Source organism: Xyrauchen texanus, chromosome 1 (assembly GCF_025860055.1).
Source record: "Xyrauchen texanus isolate HMW12.3.18 chromosome 1, RBS_HiC_50CHRs, whole genome shotgun sequence".
NCBI lineage: Eukaryota > Metazoa > Chordata > Actinopteri > Cypriniformes > Catostomidae > Xyrauchen > Xyrauchen texanus.
Genome location: NC_068276.1, coordinates 28,241,696 through 28,265,708, shown reverse-complemented (window position 1 = coordinate 28,265,708; position 24,013 = coordinate 28,241,696). Strand labels below are relative to the sequence as shown.

General features: G+C 38.2%; 1 protein-coding gene across 2 annotated transcripts; it reads right to left on the bottom strand.

Annotated features, from left to right (window-relative positions):
* Positions 1–814: 814 nt before the first annotated feature.
* On the bottom strand, positions 815–23,750 carry LOC127646941 (protein GOLM2-like). Of its 2 annotated transcripts, XM_052130933.1 has the most exons (10): positions 22,422–23,750; positions 11,726–11,780; positions 9,627–9,729; positions 9,290–9,380; positions 9,033–9,177; positions 8,845–8,928; positions 7,591–7,896; positions 6,027–6,155; positions 4,796–4,963; positions 815–2,672 (listed from the first exon to the last, which is right to left on the bottom strand). In XM_052130933.1, exons 1-10 carry the CDS (start codon positions 22,746–22,748, stop codon positions 2,596–2,598), a joined length of 1,485 nt encoding a protein of 494 aa, XP_051986893.1. In that variant the 5' UTR covers positions 22,749–23,750; the 3' UTR covers positions 815–2,595. The 2 variants fall into 2 exon arrangements, with proteins under 2 accessions (XP_051986893.1, XP_051986901.1); XM_052130941.1 differs by lacking the exon at positions 4,796–4,963 and having other exon boundaries at positions 816–2,672.
* Positions 23,751–24,013: the final 263 nt, after the last annotated feature.

Genomic DNA, 24,013 nt, shown 5'->3' with positions numbered 1-24,013 from the left:
TTTCCTCAATGCTGTTTGGCATGTCAGGGATGCTACTGTTTGAGAAGTTCGACTTGACTTCCTCCGTAACACTTTAAACTAGAAACGTCTCACTAGAATTGAAATTGGTCAGTTTTGATGTCTGCGCTCCGCAATATCGAAGCCCAGTTGTTGAACGCGCGCCAGAGAGAAGAGCAGATCATTAGCGCGAGCTCGTTACACTCGCAAAATTGCAGATGAGAAGTTTTAGCTGTTTGCGAGATTATCATTAAATCTGCCTCGGCAGTCCTACACAGTCGATCACTTGTGCAGCCACCGAAATCTCTTCAATGGGAGAAGTTACCATGGCATTGTTATTTCCCTGCTGTCCGCGACCAAGTCCGAATAGACCAGTTGAGAAACACTGCTTTAACTCGCACACAAACTCATGTCAGACCCCCTCGCCTCGCTTCTCTCTGACATCTGCTGCATGTGTGTGTGTGACGCAAGTTGACGAGTCTGACAGACAGTCACATTTTTTTCTCAATACCGTAGATAAGCAAATGTACATGGTATGATAACTGTCAATTTTCAAACCGTGGTATACCGTGAAACCGGTATACCGCTGCAACCCTACCTTTGACCAGTCCCTACCAGTAGGTGGCAATCATTCAAGAAGAATGCCAATCGTCTAAAACAAAAGAAGAATGTTGAAGTGAAAGTGGAGATTGATTGTAAAAAAGGACTTACATTTTTACCCGTTTCTCACCCACACTTGTGATATCACTTCTGAAGATGTAAATGTAACACTGGAGTATTATGATTACATTTATGCTGCATTTATGGAGCTTCAAATTTCTGGCCACCATTCACTTGCATTCACTTCAGCGTGGAGATATTATTGTAAATATGTGTATAGCAGAAGAAAAATCTGGGATAGCATGAGGGTGAGTAAATTATCTTTAACTGTATACTAGCAGAGGCATTAGATTTACATATGCATACAACAAGAGGCAAAAATAGAAAGAGCACATAGGGTATGAAATGAGAAGGAAAAGCATGTTGCTGGCCTCATGGCAATACCCTATAATGAAAGCACTTGTTAACAAAATGCCGTGAATTTCAGTTCACGTCTACTAATACAATCATATGATATGTACAAACATATGACATACTATAGAGAAAATGTTATTTTTCATGATAGTTTTGAAATGCATACACGTGGTGAATACAGTAAACAAGTGGCCACAAAGCCTATGCAATCTAAGAATGTATAAACATTCAAAAATAAAGATTTAAAGAAAATTTAAACGGAACACTGAATGCAAACAGACAATGAATGTATACAGAAAAGTCATTTATTGTTAGCCGAATGCAATCAATTATTTTTTAAAGCAGCCTGGAAAAAACTTAAAGATTTCTGGAGCATGCGCTTCTTGATGCTACTTTCTGTAGTTCAATCACAGTAATAGGGATTTTACTTTCCAAAACAGGACCTGTTTATTGGAAATATAGAGCATTTTGTTCAACTTTATTCCTTGGATTCCACTGCACAGCACTGTTTGAGAACCCAAACACCCATGTGACCGATCTCAAAACAATCACAAACTTTAAGAGTACATTCAGTATGCCAACCCTATCAAATTAGCTTGATTATGAAACAAACATGAACAGTTAGGTCTATGATCATTATATCCATTTGTGAGTTTAGGAATTCTGCAGCATTCCATGTCACTCAAGACTCCTCGGTTATTTACTGTACATCTCACTGTAAAAAAGGAAGCAGGTCGACGTAATGAGTTTAGTCTATGGCACCAAGTATTGCTTTTTTCTTGATGATATACAGGCTGATTTACAAAGGCTTCCTTTTGCATGCAACAATGTCCTTACAAGACTCAGTGTGCAATAAGAAATGCTCCTTCAGAACCAGAAACTGTGAGCAGTAAAAAAAAAAAAAAATGGCTCAAGCAACTATCTGCACCAGAGGGTGGTTTGAGGAAAAAAAAGGTAAACAGCAACTCAATTGCATCTTCCGATAGTCTACACTTTGATTCAGCAACAATTTTCCAAAAGATATAGGGAAATATTGCTTTTCAGCAGTTCTATGAGGGGAAGAAAAATGGTGTTGTAGAGGTCCTTTTCACCAGTAATATCAATTTGTTCCACTTTATTAATGAAACAGATGTTGTCGGTCTATCTCTCCTTCAGTCTAATGAAAAGGTATTACCCCCCCCCCCCCCCCCTACAAAACACTTTTGTGTACATTTATAATATTTTTTTTATTTCCAAAACCCAATTCTGCTAGACCAGATAAAAAAAAAGTAAGGAAAATGATACTCTCAAATCAGGTCATGTGAAAGCAAACATTTGTAGATCATGGAAATCACTTTGCTGCATTTCAGTTGAAAAAGATTTTCATCGACAGTCATTGATTTCCCAGCCATAACCGTTGAATGAAACTCACTCCTGTCTGAAGACACTGAAATAGTTTGAATAATCTGTATGTCTCCAATCATACATTACACCAAAATCACAGCTGAAATCCAAGGGCAAGAAATAAAGTTCTTTTTTTCTCACTTGGTTACTTCATAATCAGAAACATCCAAAGTTCAGTTTTAGGGACTTTGAGAAATGGGACTACAGAATGTCAATGGCTTGATGTCGCTTTCCATAATCCACTGCCCTTTTACCTGGAGCCTCCCGGTCTTCATCATCTGAAAGATACAAAAAGAATGCATGATTACAATTTAGGGAACAATGAGAGTTTCACAACCATGTCTTTCTACCTTAACATTCATGTGTAAAGAACATATGCTTAATTCAAACTCAAAAGAGTGAGAGCTACTAAGACCATGTACACACAGCAGCTAATAGTTGTCACTCCTTTTGAGTGTTTAATCCTGTTCTGTACACAGTTTAGTTATTTACAGCAGTGACTAATTCAAACCTGAAAAATTCAGGTAGTGAAAATCATATTTAGATTAAATCTGCATACCACATTAAACAACTAGTTAATGTAGTGACACCACTCTCTTTTGGACAGTGACAGCTCAAAGAAATGCCAAAACAGTTATAAATTAGCACGTTTACATATGCAGTTGTAATCGAGCTACAGCGGTTTTTGCATAGTCAAGCTAGTCTTCACCTGTCTTTCCAAGTATACATGAAAATGCATAATCCAATATTTGAAGGATGTCAGCTGAAGAAGTGTTAAATACAAATTGCGAGTCACCACTCTTTTTCGGATTATGTTCTCAACACTGAGGTCAATTGACCCTTTGCTAAGTCCTGCCTTAAGAGTATGTGACCAATCCTGTTTTAGCAACTTTTGCCTGCCGCCATTTCTCTGATACATGTTTGCAATTTTCCAATGAGAGCCTATATGAATGATGCGTGTGAGTAGTTTTTAGTGAGATTTTCTGAAAATCATCCGAAAAAAAAAATGTCCAACACGTTGTTGCTGGGTCACTTGTAATAGTGACCAAATTAACATGTATAACATCAGTGAGGTATATTAAAGCTAATAACTTAACATTAAATTATTTATGTATTAGTAAAAGGCATAAACGTGTATAGAGGTCACTGCATCAATGTGAGTTCTTTTCACTTAAACTAATGTTATGAGGTTTGTAATTGCTATCAAATGACGCTTTTCTCTTTGAAAGTGACTGATGATCATTTGCCTAAATTCTGATTCACAGTCTGCACAATTTTCAATCAAATTACTGTCTAATTTAACAATTTATTTGAGCAAAAAACATCAGCTAAATATGTTTTACAATGTCACTCTTCATTCCAGCCCACATAATAATATTATCGATTTCGTTTATGAGAATATTTACCAAAAACCACATCATTCACTATTCATTCCTATGAGGAGTTCTGCAGAGATTGTCTGAATGAGTAACCGTAACCATGGAGAAGGCAGAGCTTAGCGAAGGGTCAATTGTGGTCCAGTTAATATGTATACATGCTGGACGAAGCCAAGCTACAATTGCATTATCTAGGTCTGTTAGTGCAACCTCGCAAAAATCGGACTACTACGGTTTCAGTTAGACTAAAGCGTTTACGTGATGGTTTAAAGAGACAAATTATTATTTTAATCCATTACGATTTCAGTAGTGACTCCTGTACTCCATATTTGCACAATTAATTTAAAGGGGATTCACTCCTGCAATTAAATGTAATTGTCACTTCTGAAGTGTGGAATGGCCTAAGAGAAAAATGGTTTACAATTGCTAAAAGTGTTAAGTGACAAGGTGAGCTGAGGAAAAATGGTAATATTAAGGAAGATGGCCAGACAATGGTTCTATGAATTGTGGGTCCACTGGACAAATCTACACAGCTATACAGTATATCAAAACATCTAATGTATGAACATCAAAAACCTAGTGATATCTATGGCATTCAGAACAGCATTATGGCTTTTACATGCACCAAAAACACAACAGCTCTACACATAAGCACACCAATTAATAAAGACAAAGGCTGGATTTTGCAGAATAAAGTGCACAAACAAGAGCCGAAAAATGCATGCTGAGGAAAGGTTCAGTCTCATAACCACATAGCCCAGAAGGGTTAAAGATCTTACCACACAGGCCATTTCACATACTCGCATGCTCTCAGTATACAGAGTTTGAGATTTAAACAAAAAAGGCTCCAAACGTTGTTCCTTAAATTAGCCTTATAAGCATTAAATCAAAAGAACTGAGAGTAATTCAATATGATGTGAGACCATGATGTCTGAACCTGCAGCTTAATACAGCAGCACAGCAACCCGACAAGGGAGGGGGAGAGGAGACAGAATAGCAAAGCAGTTGCAATCCCCTTGGCTCACCTTGGACATCTTCCTCCCCACCATCACCATCCTCTTCCTCATTGTAGGCCAGCTCGGCCTGCTTGTCCGCCTCATACTCACCCACGTTGCCATCATCCCCGTTGTAGTCCGCCAGCTTATTGCCGTGTTGCGGATCTACAGGGGACTCATTTTCATCAAAGAAACGGCCTGCAGAGGCAGAGAAGGGCCCCATAAAGAAGGAAAGAAAGGACGAGGTGAGAAAAAGACAGACAGAAACAAAGAAAGACAAAGCACAAGCAAAAAAAAATTTAAAAGTAAGAGTAGTGAGGGTACAGTCATAGAAACCAAGGACAGGCAAACAGATCAGAAACATTCATAATGGGAATAAAGAGCCAAGTAATGAAAACTGCCTGTAGATATGACTAAACGGAAGGTAATGACTTTAAAAATGACAACAACAAAAAAAATAATTAAATGTCATAAATTGGGCTCATGGCAAATCAAATTTGTTGGTGGTAGAGGACTTCACAAAGTAGTAAGGATGTTAGTGTGGAGGAGTAAGAGAGCACAAAGTCAAGCAGCACAGTTATCAGGCTTATAAGCAGAGAATCTTCTGAGTTTGTACTTCATCCTATTAGCTCTTTGTTTACACACACCACTGCCAGACTCTAGCCCAAGATACTGAAAAACACCAAAATACAGTGGTGTGTACAAGTTTACAATCTCTGTTTTACATACTGTCCACTCTGCTAGGGCATCCATACATATTCAAGCTGCTAAAGAGGGATTGAATGAAGGCTGTAAAATGGTTTGAAAAGCGCCCACTACTACTGCTTCAAGCCCAGATAGAGTTAGTGTAATTTGCTCACCCTCATGTTGTTATAAACTTGTATGATTTTTTTAATTTTTCCATGGAACACAAAAGCTTGACAGTGTGAATCACTATACACTATTGTTGTACTGGAAAATAGCAGCTTGGACATTCTGATAAATACTCTATATCATTTTGTGTTCCATGCAAGGAAAAAATCATAAAAGGTTCGTTTTTGGATGAACAATTCCTTTAAGATGGCAGAATATTATATATCAGAGAATACAGTATATCTCAAAGGTTAGCCACCTGAACATTTCACAGACCACCGAATGTCAATAACATATAGATGAGCAAATGCAATCTGGGATTCAGAGAACCTGCGACTTTAGCTGATGCCTTGGCTTACATGATTGTTATAATCAGTAATTGCAAACACTTGGACTGTTTAACACTCACTCTGACGGTGCCGAATGGGATCAGCAGGCACAGGATCTCTACCATTGTGAGGATCAATGGGTTTGGGCAGAAACTGTGCAGGGTTCGGAGGAGGAAGCCCAACTCCCTCTGCTTTCAAGCTGTCAGGAGCTATTGAAGATGGAAATAAAGGAAAAAAATATGGATGTTAAAAAGGTACAATCCTGTGATTATTACTCTGTCTTATAATCATCCTCACTCCCATGTGAAAAACAATTAAAGTGCTAAGTAACTCTATTCTTTAATCATAGAAAATGAGTGAAATGGGGAGAAAAAAAAACAAGAGTGCCGAAAGGCTCAAGTTTAAAATAAATATTCCTGGTTCAATACAAGTTCAATCAATAGTGTTCGTCATAATGTTGATTACCACAAAAATAATTTTGACTCATCACTCACAGCAAAAATCAACGTTACTGTTACATTTTTGTGTAAAGGCAGAAATATGAAGCTTATAATTTTATAAAAGCACTTACATTAATTCTTCGGTTAAAACGTGTATTATTTGAGCTGTAAAATTGTTTAAATCATAATTTAAGTTGTTATGGTAACTAAATTGTAAAATGGGATATATAACTTGACACAGTAAACCATTTTATCACACTAAAATTATGTTAACATAATTGTAAGCATATTGTTTACATCTCATGGCTATACTTTTGAAACAATGTGTATATTAAATGTTAACGGATTGGCCCCATTGTACAGCAAGTGCCTCATTGTAACCCAGATTGAAATTAGTGACAAACTGAAATGCTGTTGACTGAGCATTTTGACAGCACAGAGTAATCAAAGGCCCAAAGTATCCACACAACCTCACATATAAAAGTACAGAATAATGGCATCCCTACTACTAAAAACTGCACAGCTTCCTTTGTAATTTCAAATCAGAGGCCCAGAGGACGGATGGACGGACAGGCGCACACATGCACACACACGAAACTTAAAAATGTTTGGGTAAATGATCATTCGATTTTGAATGCTGAACACTGTACCAGTGTAAGTTAAGGGAGATTTCAAAACTTAAAGGTGCACTCCGTAAGTTTCGGTGCATGTTTCATCGGCTATTTTTATTCCCAGCGTTTTTGGTGTTTATACTTGTACCCATCAGCATGGATGAATAAATATTGTTTATTAGCAGCAGCTGTTTCTCAACAGGGCTGTTTATCTCATGTTTAGTTCCTTCTCTTCTATGTTTTCAATCTGTGTTATACTACACACATCAATAAAATCAATATCTTTGAATTAAATCCCAAACAATTTTCACATATTGTTGGTGGTTATTACAGGTGCATGTCTAGCTGATCTGCCACAAACTGCTCTCTCTCTCTCTCTCTCTCCCCTGCCCTGTTTGTTCCAGAGTGAGCAAATGAGGAATTTTACCGTGTTGCCTTGTAAGCCCTGTAGTAATGTAATTCCTATTTTATGTATAGTACATTGCTGCAACAAGTGTTTCAGTTTTTGTTTTTGTACTGCAGTGCATCCTATTTCCAACAGAGAAGCATTACCCAAGAAAACAAGTGATGAACATGAAAACATGATCTCTCACCTCCCAGCTGTCTGTGCTGCTCCCCAAACTTTTCTGCCTTTATGGCAACTTTATTGTCCACATCCAACAGCATGGGTTTATCAGCCACTGGCTTTGGAACCTGCTGCTGAATGGGGATCTCATGGTTCCCCAAATGCAGGCTGTCATCATGAGGCATGTCCGGCCGGTCCAGCGGTTGCCCACGAGCCAAATCCTCCCCTGGTCTAACACCAGCGCCAGCTCCGAGCCCTGCCCTCTCCTCCTTCAGCAATGCTGCAGCCTCTGCAGGCTCCATGTGTTTCTGTGTGATCGCTGGCTTCTTTAGAGCTGGAGAAACATATTTGAATGAAGTAATTTAGGGACTCTTGGCCCTGTTTCCATCTGGAATGTCTCAAATGCGTCTCCTGTGATCACTTCTGTTCTGATTTCGAGGGGAGTGTCTCTGTTATCATTACTACATGAATCAATCACTATGTCAGCATGCTACTGCATGATAATAAACCTTTAAAGATGGATTGCAATTCACAACTCAAATGTGATGCAGTCACATGCATTTTAACTACCTTGGAATGTGATGTCAGTGATCCAATCACAAAATATGGTGGACCCCGTTTCCACCTGTATTTAGCAATGACCACATGTGATCGGATCACCAAAACCGCATCTTAATACCAGGTGGAAACTAGGGAGCATAGAGTACTCTTAACACATAGAAAAAAAAAAAAACAAGTTATCTATTTCTTTAAATGTAGAATTTACATTTACAAGTTTTTTTATTAGTTGAATATTTAAAGCTAACTCGAGTAATCGATTTCTCATGCATATCCGTAGTGGTAAAGGGGTCTTAAGTATAAGGTTTACCACACTTTTTGAGCAATTAGGTTCCAAGAACTTTCATTTATGATTAGTGGATAAGGATTTTTTTTTAGAAATCATTTTATGAAAAAAACTGAGGCAGATTTCCATTTGTACAGGTATCTCAGGCACCAATCTTTTGAATTTTAAATAATAGATTTAAACATACTATCTAGTGTACAAATGTCTCAGTGCACAGACCGATATTAACAAGCTGGCTTGTCTAGCCGATGAAATAAATCCACTATATATTGACTATAGAAATGTCCATGACATCTCCATAATTTGTAATATTCTACCAATTTCCATGTCTAATATTTACAGGTTTTCCATGAATGTGAATTATTTTTTAAGACAGAAATTCTTAAGCTAGAAATTCTGTGGACTTATTCTGCTAGAGTTGTAGTTTTTGATACTTACCAAAATGTGCATCTTCAATCTTGCCTACTTCACTATCCTCAATGCCGGGCATCCCAGCATCACTCCCAGGTTTACCCATCTCATCTTGAGTGTATGTGATAGAAAAGAAGTTAAAGAATGACACGTCGCAGTTAATAGATGTCAACCCAAATATTAATACATTTGTTCAGAATGTTCTATTCTGCTACCTTTAAGACCTTGGCTGTCATGTTGCCGTGTAGCCAATGTGTGGCGCTCTGCAGTGTCATCCCTTTCTTTTCTTTTCTTGGATTGCTCATGATCCACCTCCACTTGGTGACCCCCTTGGCCTGCTTTACCACTCTCTGATAAACTCTGCACATGGCAAGACAATTTGTTTGAAAATGATTAAGGCAAGATGAATTATGAGTGCAGGCAAGCAAAAGAGTTTACACTGACTGTATTCAAGACATAGTCGTAGATGTACCTGTCTGAGTTTTGCTACCTCCTCCTCCACTCTTTTCTTGCTCTCTTCATACTCTGCCTTCAGCTCAGCTATCTGTCGATGACACTGCAAACTGGAAAACACATCACATGAGTTGAGTGTCACACATATAAGAAAGCAACAGTAACATGATCATCTTTATAAATGGTCAAAGAGTAAAGAATGCGCTGCCTTCAAATCAAACAATAGGTCTTTATTAAATCAGAACAGACCAAGTTTGACACAAGTGTGTTTATACGTTCGAATAAGGGTTTGTTTGACTTAGACCCCTTTTGCTTGGTTCAGTAAAGTCCATCTGTGTGTGTTTGAGTTTATTCACCTCTCATACTCCAGTTTCTTCTCAAGGTTAGTGCTGTTTTTCTGCACCTCCCTCAACTGGTCTTCCTGTCGGATGATCTCCTGTCGTAACTCTTTCACCTGCTCTGAAAGTGTATATACTCACCTTTAGAATCAATCCCTAAAACATCCCATTAAAGGGATAGTTAACCTAAAATGTTTAATTCTCTCATTATTCACTTCCCATTATTCATCATCCCAGATGTGCATGACTGTCTTTCTTAAAGAACACAAATAAAGATTTTTAGAAGAGCTCTGAAGAGCTCTGTCTGATCCTTATAATGCAAGTACACGTGCGCCAGCATTTTAATGGTCAAAAATCAAATTTAGGCAGCGTAAAATAAATCCATGTGACTCCAGTCGATCAATGAATATCCTCTGAAGCAAATCGATAAGTTTGTGTATAAAGTAAATTGATAATTAAAACATTACTAACTTTTAAAAAGCGATTCCTGCTAGCAGTTGATGCATCACGTCGAGTGATCAAATTCAGAAGCGGCACTTATTTAGAGCAGAAGAATGAGCGTCACGCAAGAGTTCAGCCATTTTAAACAGCATCAAAGTCCTGGACGGAAGCGGCGTTTTAATTATCGACTTGTTTCTTACATGAACCTATCGATTCGCTTCAGAAGACATTTATTGATCAACTGATCGCATGGATTACATTTATGCTGCCTAAATGTGACTTTTGGACTGTAAAAGTTTACTTGCATTATAAGGACCTGACTGAGGGCTATCTTCTGCAAAAAATCTTAATTTGTGTTCTGCTGAAGAAAGACAGTCATACACATCTGGGATGGCATCAGGGTAAATGAATAATGACAGAATACATTTTTTAGGGTGAACTATTCCTTTAAAGCAGCAGTCAAACACATTATTATCAGATACATGATATATCCACTAACTCAGTGGTTCTCAAAGTGTGGGGTGCGCCCCATGGGGGGGTAATGCAGTGGGGTATTGCAAGGGGGTGCGGAAGACTGACCCGTCCTCTAATCTCATTCACTTTCACACATTCAACAAAAATAGTGAAAATACACATATGAACCAACGTGTGCATTTTTTGTTTTCTCCTGCCTTGTTTAAACTTTCGTCTGGCACCTCAGCACATCCTGCGTGCACAACTCTTGATAGCCCAAAGCGTTGATGTCAGGTGCGCTCATGTAAACATTCTTGTTCATTCTTGAATGTGCAGCAGTTTCAAATGAGTGACGAGGTGAATTAACACTTACATTTCCTGTTCCTTACACAACACTATCATGTGGCTTCAGATGAATTTAAATCTAAGGCACAACTGTTATGGACTAATTGAATGCCGTTTTTTATTTGTGCTTTCGGATCTTGTACAGCAACAAACACAATCCTCTCATCCCTCAATCTTGTGTTTCACAGATGAAAAAAGTAGTACTGATTTAGAAAGATCAATGAGGAGGAGGACTAAATGATGGCAGAGAGGTCAGTTTTTATTAAAATGTATCAGTAAATTATTGTCCAGAGCAGTGATGAGCACAGACCTTAGCAGGGTCAGGGGCGAAAGGACATGGACAGAGTGTGAAGGGGGGGGTGGGGGGGATGGGGGGGTTTGTGAGGTTGTGCTGTAGTAAAAACACCTCCGCTTAAATCTCTGCACTCTTAAAGGCACCTCTGCTTAAAAGGTCACCTTTAGATTTGTTTACGAAAGGGACTTGCGGCCCTGCAGCCCTGTTCTGTGCACGTCAATGGTCCAGAGGTCCTGACTGCTACTGAAACAGCATGTAGACAGCACTGTCACATTAATGGAGGAGGATTTAAAAACATTTATCAGTTTAAAAAATATATATATATATATTCTAAAATAAAATTATCTTCAATGAGATATAAAAACTTTCTTGTAGTTAAATGCGGATGGATGGAGGATTCGGTTTTCTGAGAGGCCAAGCACCCCCTGGAGTGAAGTATAACTTTTCATTCAGTTTTCATAGTATTTTTAAATAAAACCTTATTTGTCAAATAAAGATGAAATAAAAAGTAGTTTAATCTTTTAAAAGTATTATATTTTCAGTAAAAACTAACATTATATGGGGGAGGGTGGTGTTCACTCACCCTTTAACCTGTGAATCTCTGACATCTGTGCACTGACATCATTCTGCAGCTTATTCTGTAAAACACATAAAAAAATATTGAATAGTGACATGACAGAATATACAAAACATTAGAATATTTAAAATGACTACACTTTTTAAGAATGTGTCATGACATGACCATTTAAAGAGAAACAGGATAGTAATTAGGTTAAAACAAACTAAATAATGTAATTTTCTGATTAGACTAAAGTATGTGATGCAAGTTATTTTCAATCATTTTCAATATAAAAATAATATAAATAAAATGTTCAGTATATACAATAAAAAAAAATATATTTAAACAATGCTATTATTGTTAATTTAAAATTGTTCTTTTAAATTGTCTTGCCTTCTTAGATTTTATTTATTAATTTGTGTGTTAAGTAACAGCCAGCTAACGTGTAACTGTGGGTGATTAATCTCTAAATCCAAACTGTTTTACCTCTCTATAATTAATTACATCTCTTTCTTTGGAGATATGTTGCAATTACAATCACACCATCCTCTTAAAAAGACAAAATTCCTTTGGACCCATTAGGCATGTGCAGTTGCCTACTGCACTGACTCCCCACACACAAACCTTATTGTTGTCCAATTCCCTTTCACTAAGCCACAGTAAGAGAATTCAATCTCTGGAGCTTTAATGCGGTGGCTTTGAGATGGGATTTCAGAATCAGCAGGAGCATCCACTGATCTCACGAGGGGGGAAAAGCTCAAAACAAGCCAAGATAGAGAGAGCAAATTTATTGAGGTGGACGCTGAATAGTCGGAGCTGAAGAAAAGAGTCAGGGCTCTGCTCCCAGCTACTGTTCAGAAGATGATAGTTGGCACAGTGAATTAAGATGCAAAAGGACTTATAACTGAGCCATAAGAGAGGGTCGATAAACACCTGAACAACTGATCCCAACATAACAACATAGAGATACAACAAAACATCAGTCTACTGTACACTGCCTGTATGCAGTACTCAATAATACTGATGTAAGGTCATCTGAATGTCTTTGTATAAATAGCACGTAGGATTCCCAGTGGTGATACATCTGTAAAAACATTACCTAGGAGCAAACTTACCCGAGTTACCCGTTACCAGAGTGTCCAAACCCACCAGACTCTCTAGTAGAACATCTATGTACTATTCACTCAATACCTGAAGAGGGAGGCAGAGGCTGCAGACTTTCTTTACAGTTACTTCAGACACAATGGAGCTCTAATCAGACAAAGCACAGAGCTAGTTCTGATTCCCATTTTTAAGCTGAGACATCTAAACTTTACATCCATGAAAACATTGTGCTCATGGGTAGACTCAACCTACTCAGTGGTAGTTCTTTTTAAATCAGCAATTTCCACAAGAGTTAGAGACTAAACTGATCTAGTCCACTTGCATACAGAAAAAGATTAGCCTATTTGTTATTTCCTTTTAACAAAATAAGATTTTTACTAGTATGCTTAAAACAACATAAGGATATTGCATGCAGACACAGGACTACAGAGTTATTTAAGGGATAGTTCACCCAAAAATGAAAATTCTCTCATCATTTACTCACCCTCATGATATCCCAGGTGTGTATGACCTTTTACTTCTACAGAACATATTTGAAGAAAAATAGAAACATACATCAACTCAGTACGTCCTTAAAATGCAAGTGGCAAGTGGATGATGATCAGACATTTGAAGCTCCAAAACTCACAGACAGTCAGCATAATCGGCATCCATACAAAACCAGCGGTTAAATTAATGTCTTCTAAAGTGACATGATCGCTTTTGGTGTGAAAAAAGATCAATATTCAAGTACTTTTTAATTATAAATCATCGTTTCTGGTAAACGTAAAAAAAAAAAAAGCACTGAGTTCATGCGGTTTCTCGTGTGATGTTTCGCATTGGCATGTTACAGGTGCACTGTAATCTCACATTCTTCTCTCGGTTGAGACATCCAGGATAAGCATACAAACGCACCAGTCATTAAACAAACAGATACAAATGCAGATATAAACCAAAACCAACAAAGCGTTCCTCCTCCTCAGTTGCAAACAGTGCTGCTCTTCCAAGTGTGCTGCATGTTCTCGTGTGTCTCACATGCAAACTTGATTACATCACACGCACTTACTGTTGTTGACTGGAAGCAATTGTTTATACTGTAGTTAAAAAGTACTTAAAAAGTGATAGTGTAACTTTAGAAGACATTCATATTTCCACCTGAGTGCATGACTTTTATGCTGACTGTCTGTGATTTTTGGAACTTCAAAAGTCTGATCACCATTCATTTGCATTTTTAGGACCTACTGAGCTGAGATATTTTTCTTCAAATGTGTTCTGGGGAAGAATGTAAGTCATACACACCTGGGATATCATGAGGGTGAGTAAATAATGAGAGAAGTTTCATTTTTGGGTGAACAATCACTTTAAATTGATATATGGGTGTTTCAAAATGTATGTTAAAGAAAAAGACCATTATTATTAAAAATATACTGGCTGAGTGTGTCAATTAATGGTTATCGCAAATGAGCAAGATGGCTATTATACTCTTTGTATTTGATAATGATCATCAGGAACTACTTAAAAAGGGAATGTACAATTAAGGACTTTAACTACAAAGTGCGCACACACACACACGCGGTAGGAATTAATGAGGAATTAGAAGTAGGAGAGAGGGCAGTAATTAGGCATCAATGTGACCCTGTAGAGGATATAAAATCAGAGCTCAACGCCCCTCCCATTAAGCATGTGAGAGAGACGCAGAGGCTCACAGAATCACTTTAAACCACTTGGAGTGCTTCTTCTTGGCTCTCTTTTAATATTTGTCTCAAAGCAACAAATCGCCTACATTTTAGAGAAACACCTTGAAGACATGCAACCAGAGGACAACTGGTCTTCATTCGTCACATACAACTTAGTCAACATGAAACACTGTTTGCTTCCAAGACGTATTTTTGAATTGGGTTGTGTGGTATACTGGAACTATAAAAGGTACCACAGTCCCAAAAAACATACAGTGAAAATGTATTTGAAAATGCATTAAAATACACATATATACAGAAGCGCCTTGAACATTTTATAAGATGTTATTTTATATGCCATTAATATATACTGTTAATAGTTCATTATATGACCCTGCTTGATGGACCTCATCAGCCTGTACATTATAGATTTAATTTATATTTTTGCCTAGTGCAACCACTTGTCCTTCTGCATGGAAATTGTGTTTTGTCTTCGCTTTACGCTATGGATAATTTTATTTCATTTAAAATGACTGATCTCAGTTCAGAACACTCTGATCTATCAGTAAAGGGTTAAACTTTCTAAGCGCCGAGTCATATAAACAAAACAATATGGCGGCGATCACATCGGAATTTGTCTTTGGGAGAAACGGCAACAAAACTACATCCGGTAAGAAACCTTGTTTATTTTTTATATTGAAACCGGTTCGAGTGAAAAGATTAGAGTCTCTAGTTTCATCCGTTATGCCTATATCTGCCAAATCTGAGCGATTTATTGTGAAACATACAGGTGCATCTCAAAAAATAGAGAATATCGTGGAAAAGTAAATTTTTACCATAATTTAATTCAAAAAGTGGAACTTTCATATATTTTAGATTCATTACAGAAAGTTACATATTTCCAAGCCTTTTTGTGTTGTAATCTTGATGATTACGGCTTACAGCTCATGGGAATAAAAAATCCAGTATCTTAAAATATTAGAATAAAGAATTTAATGAAAATTACTTCTGAAAAGTATGTTAATTTATGCCCTCAATACTTGGTACTACAATATATAAATCATATTTGAACATGGTTGGCTGTGATTTGATGTTGATGGCCATTACTTTGAATCAGAAATAATTTGCCATTTTCTGATTGGTAAAATGGTTCACCACTGTTCTTTCACTTGTTTCTTTGACAATGCAAAGAGAAAATATTGAGATTTTGTTGGCAAAGTAGAAAAACCTAAAAGTCAAATCATGTCAAATAACTTTTATTTGTATAAAGTTTTTTTTATGCATTGATTTTCCCAATGCACATTGTTCCAAAGAAGCTTTACACAAAATTAGCTGCAGCGTCTGTAATGTCTCAAAAACATGAATAACCAACACTCCTGGAAACACAACAATTTGATAAAAATAAAAACTGACCTTCTATAGTATTATAAAGTCCTGCTTTCCCCATATGAGGACATACATTTCTATAATAAACTTTTCTTTTTTGCACATTTATTAGGGGCTACTAGTCAAAAAGGGTTATGTAAATTGCAGACAGCATTCACGCTCAGTCTGAAGGGCATGATTATTGGTTTAGCAAATGTTAAGGCTATGCAAATCTATTACAAATATCCAGCAGTCTACCAACTGTCTGTTTGTGATGACAGACAATGTTCTCTGTTATTCATATTTTAATCTATAGTGCATGTAACATCAGTGTTATAGTTTTTTTCATAATTGCAGACACGCACAGACAAACCTTCTTGTACATCCTAATGCATCTGTGACTGACGCATGCTAAAGACTATTCAAGGTCTAATGCGTTTCAATTAAGAATGTTCAGTAAAGATTTTTAATCTTCTTTCTGCCTGAAAACCCTCGGGCCCTAAAGCAATCTATGCACATATGGTTCTTTCTACCACAGAAAAAAAAAGTATGACAGCGCTTGACTGTATCTATCAAGAATTTATTAAATCCTCAATCAAAATCCATTTCAAAATCACAATGTGGATAGATACACTATTGTTATTGTTTAATTGGGGATTTAGTTAAAAAAAAATGACTGGTCATGAATAAAACATCAGGCCGGAAAAAAGTAAAAGTCTATACTATACTGTCTAGTGAATCACAAAATATATTACTGGACAATCTCTTGGGTATCCTTTAAAATGTTGGTAATCAGGACCCCAACAGGAAGTAAACAAGAAATATTATTTTAAGTTTTTAGGAAGAGTGTGAGTTTTCCCTATAAATATTGTGCTTAAATAAAATGTTAATGTTTATGTGGAACTACCTGAATGTTATTTTTTTTAGTCTTGCAGTATGAAGTCTCCATATACACTCACCTAAATGATTATTAGGAACACCATACTAATACTGTGTTTGACCCCCTTTCACCTTCAGAACTGCCTTAATTCTACGTGGCATTGATTCAACAAGGTGCTGAAAGCATTCTTTAGAAATACTGGCCCATATTGATAGGATAGCATCTTGCAGTTGATGGAGATTTGTGGGATGCACATCCAGGGCACAAAGCTCCCGTTCCACCACATCCCAAAGATGCTCTATTGGGTTGAGATCTGGTGACTGTGGGGGCCATTTTAGTACAGTGAACTCATTGTCATGTTCAAGAAACCAATTTGAAATGATTCGAGCTTTGTGACATGGTGCATTATCCTGCTGGAAGTAGCCATCAGAGGATGGGTACATGGTGGCCATAAAGGGATGGACATGGTCAGAAACAATGCTCAGGTAGGCCGTGGCATTTAAACGATGCCCAATTGGCACTAAGGGGCCTAAAGTGTGCCAAGAAAACATCCCCCACACCATTACACCACCACCACCAGCCTGCACAGTGGTAACAAGGCATGATGGATCCATGTTCTCATTCTGTTTACGCCAAATTCTGACTCTACCATCTGAATGTCTCAACAGAAATCGAGACTCATCAGACCAGGCAACATTTTTCCAGTCTTCAACCGTCCAATTTTGGTGAGCTCTTGCAAATTGTAGCCTCTTTTTCCTATTTGTAGTGGAGATGAGTGGTACCAGGTGGGATCTTCTGCTGTTGTAGCCCATCCGCCTCAAGGTTGTGCGTGTTGTGGCTTCACAAATGCTTTGCTGCATTCCTCGGTTGTAACGAGTGGTTATTTCAGGCAAAGTTGCTCTTCTATCAGCTTGAATCAGTCTGCCCATTCTCCTCTGACCTCTAGCATCAACAAGGCATTTTCGCCCACAGGACTGCCGCATACTGGATGTTTTTCCCTTTTCACACCATTCTTTGTAAACCCTAGAAATGGTTGTGCGTGAAAATCCCAGTAACTGAGCAGATTGTGAAATACGCAGACCAGCCCGTCTGGCACCAACAACCATGCCACGCTCAAAATTGCTTAAATCACCTTTCTTTCCCATTCTGACATTCAGTTTGGAGTTCAGGAGATTGTCTTGACCAGGACCACACCCCTAAATGCATTGAAGCAACTGCCTTGTGATTGGTTGATTAGATAATTGCATTAATGATAAATTGAACAAGTGTTCCTAATAATCCTTTAGGTGAGTGTAATAAAAGAGATTATCAACATCAATATTTCTGTTTGTAACATGTTTTAACATGGTAGGACCACTGAAATGAACTAGCGAGGGTAAAGAAAGTGGTACTATACAACATGAACAGGTAAAGACCCTGATTATCATAGGTTGGTACTGTGAAGAGAGATGGGCAGATAGCAAATGCGAAAAGGAAAGTACAGTTGAGTGGATGTGTCTACATGGGTGTATGTTGACACATTGGTCCACAAACTTTGAGATATACACACACACACACACACACACACACACACACACACACACACACACACACACACACACACACACACACACACACACACACACACACACACACACACACAGGACAGAAATAGGATTGCTACAGTGGCAGAAGTAGGAAACAGATTCTACAATGTTCTTAATCCCATGACACAAGTCTGGGGAGAGGTATTACATTGCATAGGCTTTAATATGCAAGCATTTGTGTTGCTATGATTAGGTGGGGTATATCACAATGTAACTGTAGTCTATCACAGATTTGCTGAAGTATGGAGAGGTCTTTGACTTAGCAAGTATGTGGTCAAGACCCTGAAGGAACAACTTTCCCTTGAAAGGTTTGCCTTACATGTATGAAAAAATTCGGAATTAGCAGCTGGTGCAAACCTTCCAAAAATAAGAAAATAAGCAGTGGTATCACAAAAGTAGAGGATAGTGTGTACAAAAGTAAATGTACACACTATCAGTGTGGCAGGGCGGAGGGTGGGGTCGTGATTCTGCACACCCGGGCCCAAATTAGGCTGATGAAGTTCAAGAGGGATAAAGGCGACCAGAGACAGCAGTGCAGAATCACAACCCGGCCCCGGCCCCGGCCCCGCCCTCCGCCCTGCCGCAATCAGTTATCTGCAAAAATCTATACCGATAGTTTTTTTATTCCTCAGCAATAAACCTCATCTGGTGAAATATTATATACACACACACACACACACACACACACACACACACAAACCAGTTAGTTCAGGTCCTCGAATCTGATGGTCTGAAACGCTTCACTGTGTGTATCACTCCGCTTGTGTTCGTGCCGTTCTAAACTAAAGTGAAAGAGCAGTTCAGATGTGTTAAGGGATGTCTCTTTACATTTAAATTTGTGACATTACATATTTTAGCCATGGCAGCAAAAGGCACTTTTTGTGTGTAATATGAGCCAGTTGGTGACATGAAGTGAGTCAGCGTCACTCAGTGTTTACATACAACAACACTCCGTGATCGCTCCTATTACTACTACACAACTAAAGCTAGGAAATAGCTTTAAACGGCTTTAAAATAAAAACTTCAGCATTAAGGCTCGTCACAGCTGAGAGACACTGCCACAGTCAGTAACACACAGCAAAACTAGCAGAACAGGAGCAAACAGAACAGTTAATATACGTAAACAGCTACTCCACTAAAAAGAGATGTGAACAGCACTCGCTTAAATGAGCAGTCTCTTTCATCAGCACATTCTTCTTAAATGGACTGTGTATGTATGTGAGAAGCTAAAAGGAAAGAAAACTGTTAAAAGAAATGTATAGCTACTTCCTGCAATCATGAATGTTCTTGTGAAATCAAATATTCCTAAAATAGGCATTTATTTAGACATCTTATTGTGTAAGAAGCAAACATGTTTTATGTTTTCTATCAACTGATTAAAAAGCACTTCAATAAAAAGTATGTTCTTTTGTCATATAATTTTCAAACTTTCATTTGTTTGCGATAACCAAGCAGTACCTACAAAAACGTATCATAATGACCACAGGGCTAAGCAAATACACTATATGAGGTGCACTGCTCAAAAGGCACAGCTATGGTTACTATGGACCATATGAAGTAACATTATATTCCTACTAGGGATGGGCATTTTGGTCATTTTGTCTACTCAAGTACTCGGACTAAGTACTTGTCGAGTTCTCGAGGGGCAATGACATGTACATAACTGTATACAGTTGTATACATTTTGCCACAAACAAATGCACCATATTCCAGGCCTTCAAAGCCATATGATCAAAGTCAATAGAGTTTAACTTGTGTTAAACCCAAAACACTTCTTGTAAGAATGAATATTGATGAATTTATGTTAGGTCTCAAAACAGTCCTGGTTTGGTGGCAATGTCTGCACTTCACTTCATTCTCTAAAGTTTGAACAAAACAAACAAATCTTGATTTGCAAATGGTTCTATCTAGGGGCATGTCAATGTGTGTCATTGTTGAAATTTTAATGTAGACATTCAAACGATGGTGGAATACATACCAAAAGTGGTCTCAAATTCTTAAACCGCAGAGTAAAACCACAGTAAATACTTTTAACTGTAACTTTTGTTAAACAATTAACAGGAGGCATTAGAATAAGCGGTCAAATATTTTGCTGCAGGGCTAACATTAGCTAACAAATAACAAATCTGATAATCAGCAATCTGTTTCCCGCACCGGCATTTTTTTACTTCTATAGCACGGCCGGTAAAATTATCACAGGTTAAGGTTAAAATGTTGTGAATCTGAACTGTCTGTGAGCCGTTGGCTTTAATGATCGTTGTTTCTCATGTTCTCCGTGTGACTGAAGATGTCGGTCATGTAAGAAGCTTCATAACTTAAGATAACTCTGGACGGATGCATGTTTTTCCTCAAGCAATAAATCCAATTATGTGTTTATTTACCCATTTAAAAGAGAAACAAATAATCATGTTTTCTTGTGATTAAGGAAATTAGAACACAAGTGAAGGGGAGAAATTGTGTTTTTAAGTGTTGTTCGGACACTGCAGCCTCTCGTTTCGGAACATAATCGTAGCCTAATAATGAGCTTCCACAAGCAAATATTAATTGTGGAAATAAAAATACTTGTGGCATGAAAAATTACAAACTTCTCTATTGACATTGGAGAAAACAAAAAAGGTGGGTTATAGTACATCTTTCTCCCCTTTTAGATTAGTAAACTTTAGGCCATGCAAAATTTAGAAAATTCATAAAGGCTGATAATCTATCACGCTTGCAATTCCCTATGTATGATGCATAAACATGATGTACATTTCTATAATTGTATCCAACTGTATTTGCTGATTTGGATTCAAACGTCCCATAAATAATTACCAGTATATACAGTTCAATCTTTCTATTATATTTTATTTATTTATTATAAATAAAATTGGAGTTGTGTGAATCTCAGCTTAAGAAGTTTACATATGTTTAAAGTAAAATTAGTAATTAAGTTATTAAATAGTAATTAAATTAACACTGTAAAGAAAATGCATGATAAATGTAAAGAAAAAAAAAACGAGAAAATGCAATAATTTATTTATTTTCATTTTGTAGCCCAAGCTCTGCATTTATTTCATTTGAAGAATAAATCTTTCATATTGCTGAAGTGTTACACTTTTCTCAAAGTATTTTCTGCTAATTTATTTATTAAAAAGCTTTTATATAAAATGAAAAGAAAAAACATTAAAAGTGCTTGAGTAGAGTGATAACTGGGCACAAATGTTGCTACAGTGGGGCAAACACGGGGCAGGTTTCTTTGGGTGCGAGAGAGGAGCGGAATATCTCAACTGGCCGTCCTAATAGCAGTCACAACATACGGCTATGATGCTAAATATAAACAAAAACAATGTATTTGCATGTCAAGAACACGTGTGTGGGGGTCTGGTTAGCTCAGCAAGTAAAGAGGCTGACTACCACACCTGGAGTCGCAAGTTCGAATCCAGGGCGTGCTGAGTGACTCCAGTCAGGCTTCCTGAGCAACCAATTGGCCTGGTTGCTAAGGGTGGGTAAAGTCACATGGGGTAGCCTCCTCATGGTCACAATAATGTGGTTCTAGCTCTCGGTGGGGCATATGGTGAGTTGTGTGTGGATGCCGCGGAGAATAGCGTGAGCCTCCACGCGCTATGTCTCAGTGGTAACACACTCAACGAGACGCATGATAAAATGTGCAGTGAGGCAACTGGATCTGGATTTAGTCACTACGCAACCATGAGGACTTAGAGCACATTGGGAATTGGGCATTCCAAATTGATGAGAAAAGGAGGTCATGTGATGTGCATTCGTATAGCTCAGGTCAACTTTATGGGTCTTAAGCAACCAAGTACACCCCCCCAACCCCCCCAATATTTATACCATGATCAATGGAAATATGGAAATTCTTCACAATGTAACCACCCAATTTTCAAGCCATTTGTGTAACATCTTATTTTTTTCACACTGCAGTTAAACAAATATCATAACATTTCTTCTCATTACAGTAATGACACGATGTAAAAAATATTGGCTCGAAATTAAAGCTTTATTTTGTCATGGGCATAATATAATTTCTTATTAGTTTCTTTTGATTTTGGAATTAAGGCCAGAACATATTCTTAACCGGTTTCGTGAGAATCACCCCTATGGTTCTTGTGTCCTTGTGGACTCTCACCCACCTTTTCATCGGTGCAGGATTTCACCAGCGCATCCCTGGCCTGCAGTTTGCTCTCCAGCACGCTGTAGTCTCCGTGATTCTGATCGATCTGTTTCCTGTGCGTGTCCACCTGCATTATCAGCTCAGAGTTTCTCTTCTCCAGACGGGAGCGCGCCGCGTCCGTGCGCTTCACCTGCGTCTGCACTTCGGCCAGCTCGTCCAGAAGCCGCCCGTACTTTGTGGACACGCTCCAGTAGTTAAACGCCAGAATGACGATGATCACCAATAACGCGATCAGGATGAAAGACGGGAGACGACCTCCGCGTCGATTCGCACCGAACCCGATCATCGTGTAATCGAACGAACACCGATAACGATCACAGGTTTTACGTGAGCGTTGGACGTTTTAATACGTGTGCAATGGCTAGTGCTCCACTAAGTTATCTATCTTGGAATGTTTAAGCGAAACACGTATTCCCAAGATGTTTTATAGCAGCCTTGAGACGTCCTTAAGTTGATGACAGAACTACTTTGACGATTCCTCCGTGTTCCTTCCGCACAGTTGGCGACTTCTCGCTTTTCCGTGTTTGCATTCATGCAACGCCACAGTCAGTAGATCAAATACCTCAACACACACACAGACGACGTGGCCTATCTATCTGAGAGCTAACAGCACACAGGCATGAGCTTTCTGCTTCTACAGCGCTAGAGATCGTGCATTTTCATTCGGTTAAGGTCATCTCTGCAGATCTACCGTCATGCTCGAGTCACGTATAGACTTAAGAATATCGGCTGTGTTAATAGTATTAGCGAATGACCACGTCAAAGTGACATGCGTGTATAATAACAAAAACCGGTGGTGCAACAGCCGTGCTTCAGTCAAACAATACGAACCCGATCTCTTCTAAACACACGGCGATTGATAAAGAAACCGCAACCGAATTTGTGCACGTTAACAGAGCCATTAGCATTAGAGCGCAGGAAACTAGACAGTTAGCATCACATCTGACACTGCTAACATGACCAAATGTACACTATTCAGCGAATGCACCACATACGCACCTGATATGAAACAACACCGTATAAACAAACGGAAAATAAGCGTTTAATGCGTCTCTGGATAAAACTCCGTGCAGGTTTGACTATCCACACACACAGCTATCTGTAGAGTTCGCTTATTACTCAACTCCAGTCTTCCTGCTCTGCTTTCAGTCCTGACAGTGTGCGTAAGGAAAACCGGCGAACAATGTCTATGTGTGTGTGTAAGTAAACTAGTCAAAAAGCATCGCGTATCGGTGTCTTACTGTATATCTAAATGCCAGGTTACACGTCTCGATAAAATCCTGCAAAAATGTCGTCCAACGTGTAAGGTGTACAAAAGGGCGTGACTGTTAGCTGCATTAGCCAATCCGTGAATACAACCAAATGAATTAGACGTTTCTGATTGGCTGCGCGTGTAACTGGTACTTTCGCTCGATTTCAATTGGACGCTCAAATACTAAGAGAAGGTGGGGTCTGTGTCACTAGAATGAACATAGATCCTACAGACAAAACGTCACATTTATGAGGAAACAAAACTGTCCTGGGTGTGTTGCACATCAGGTTACTTATAGA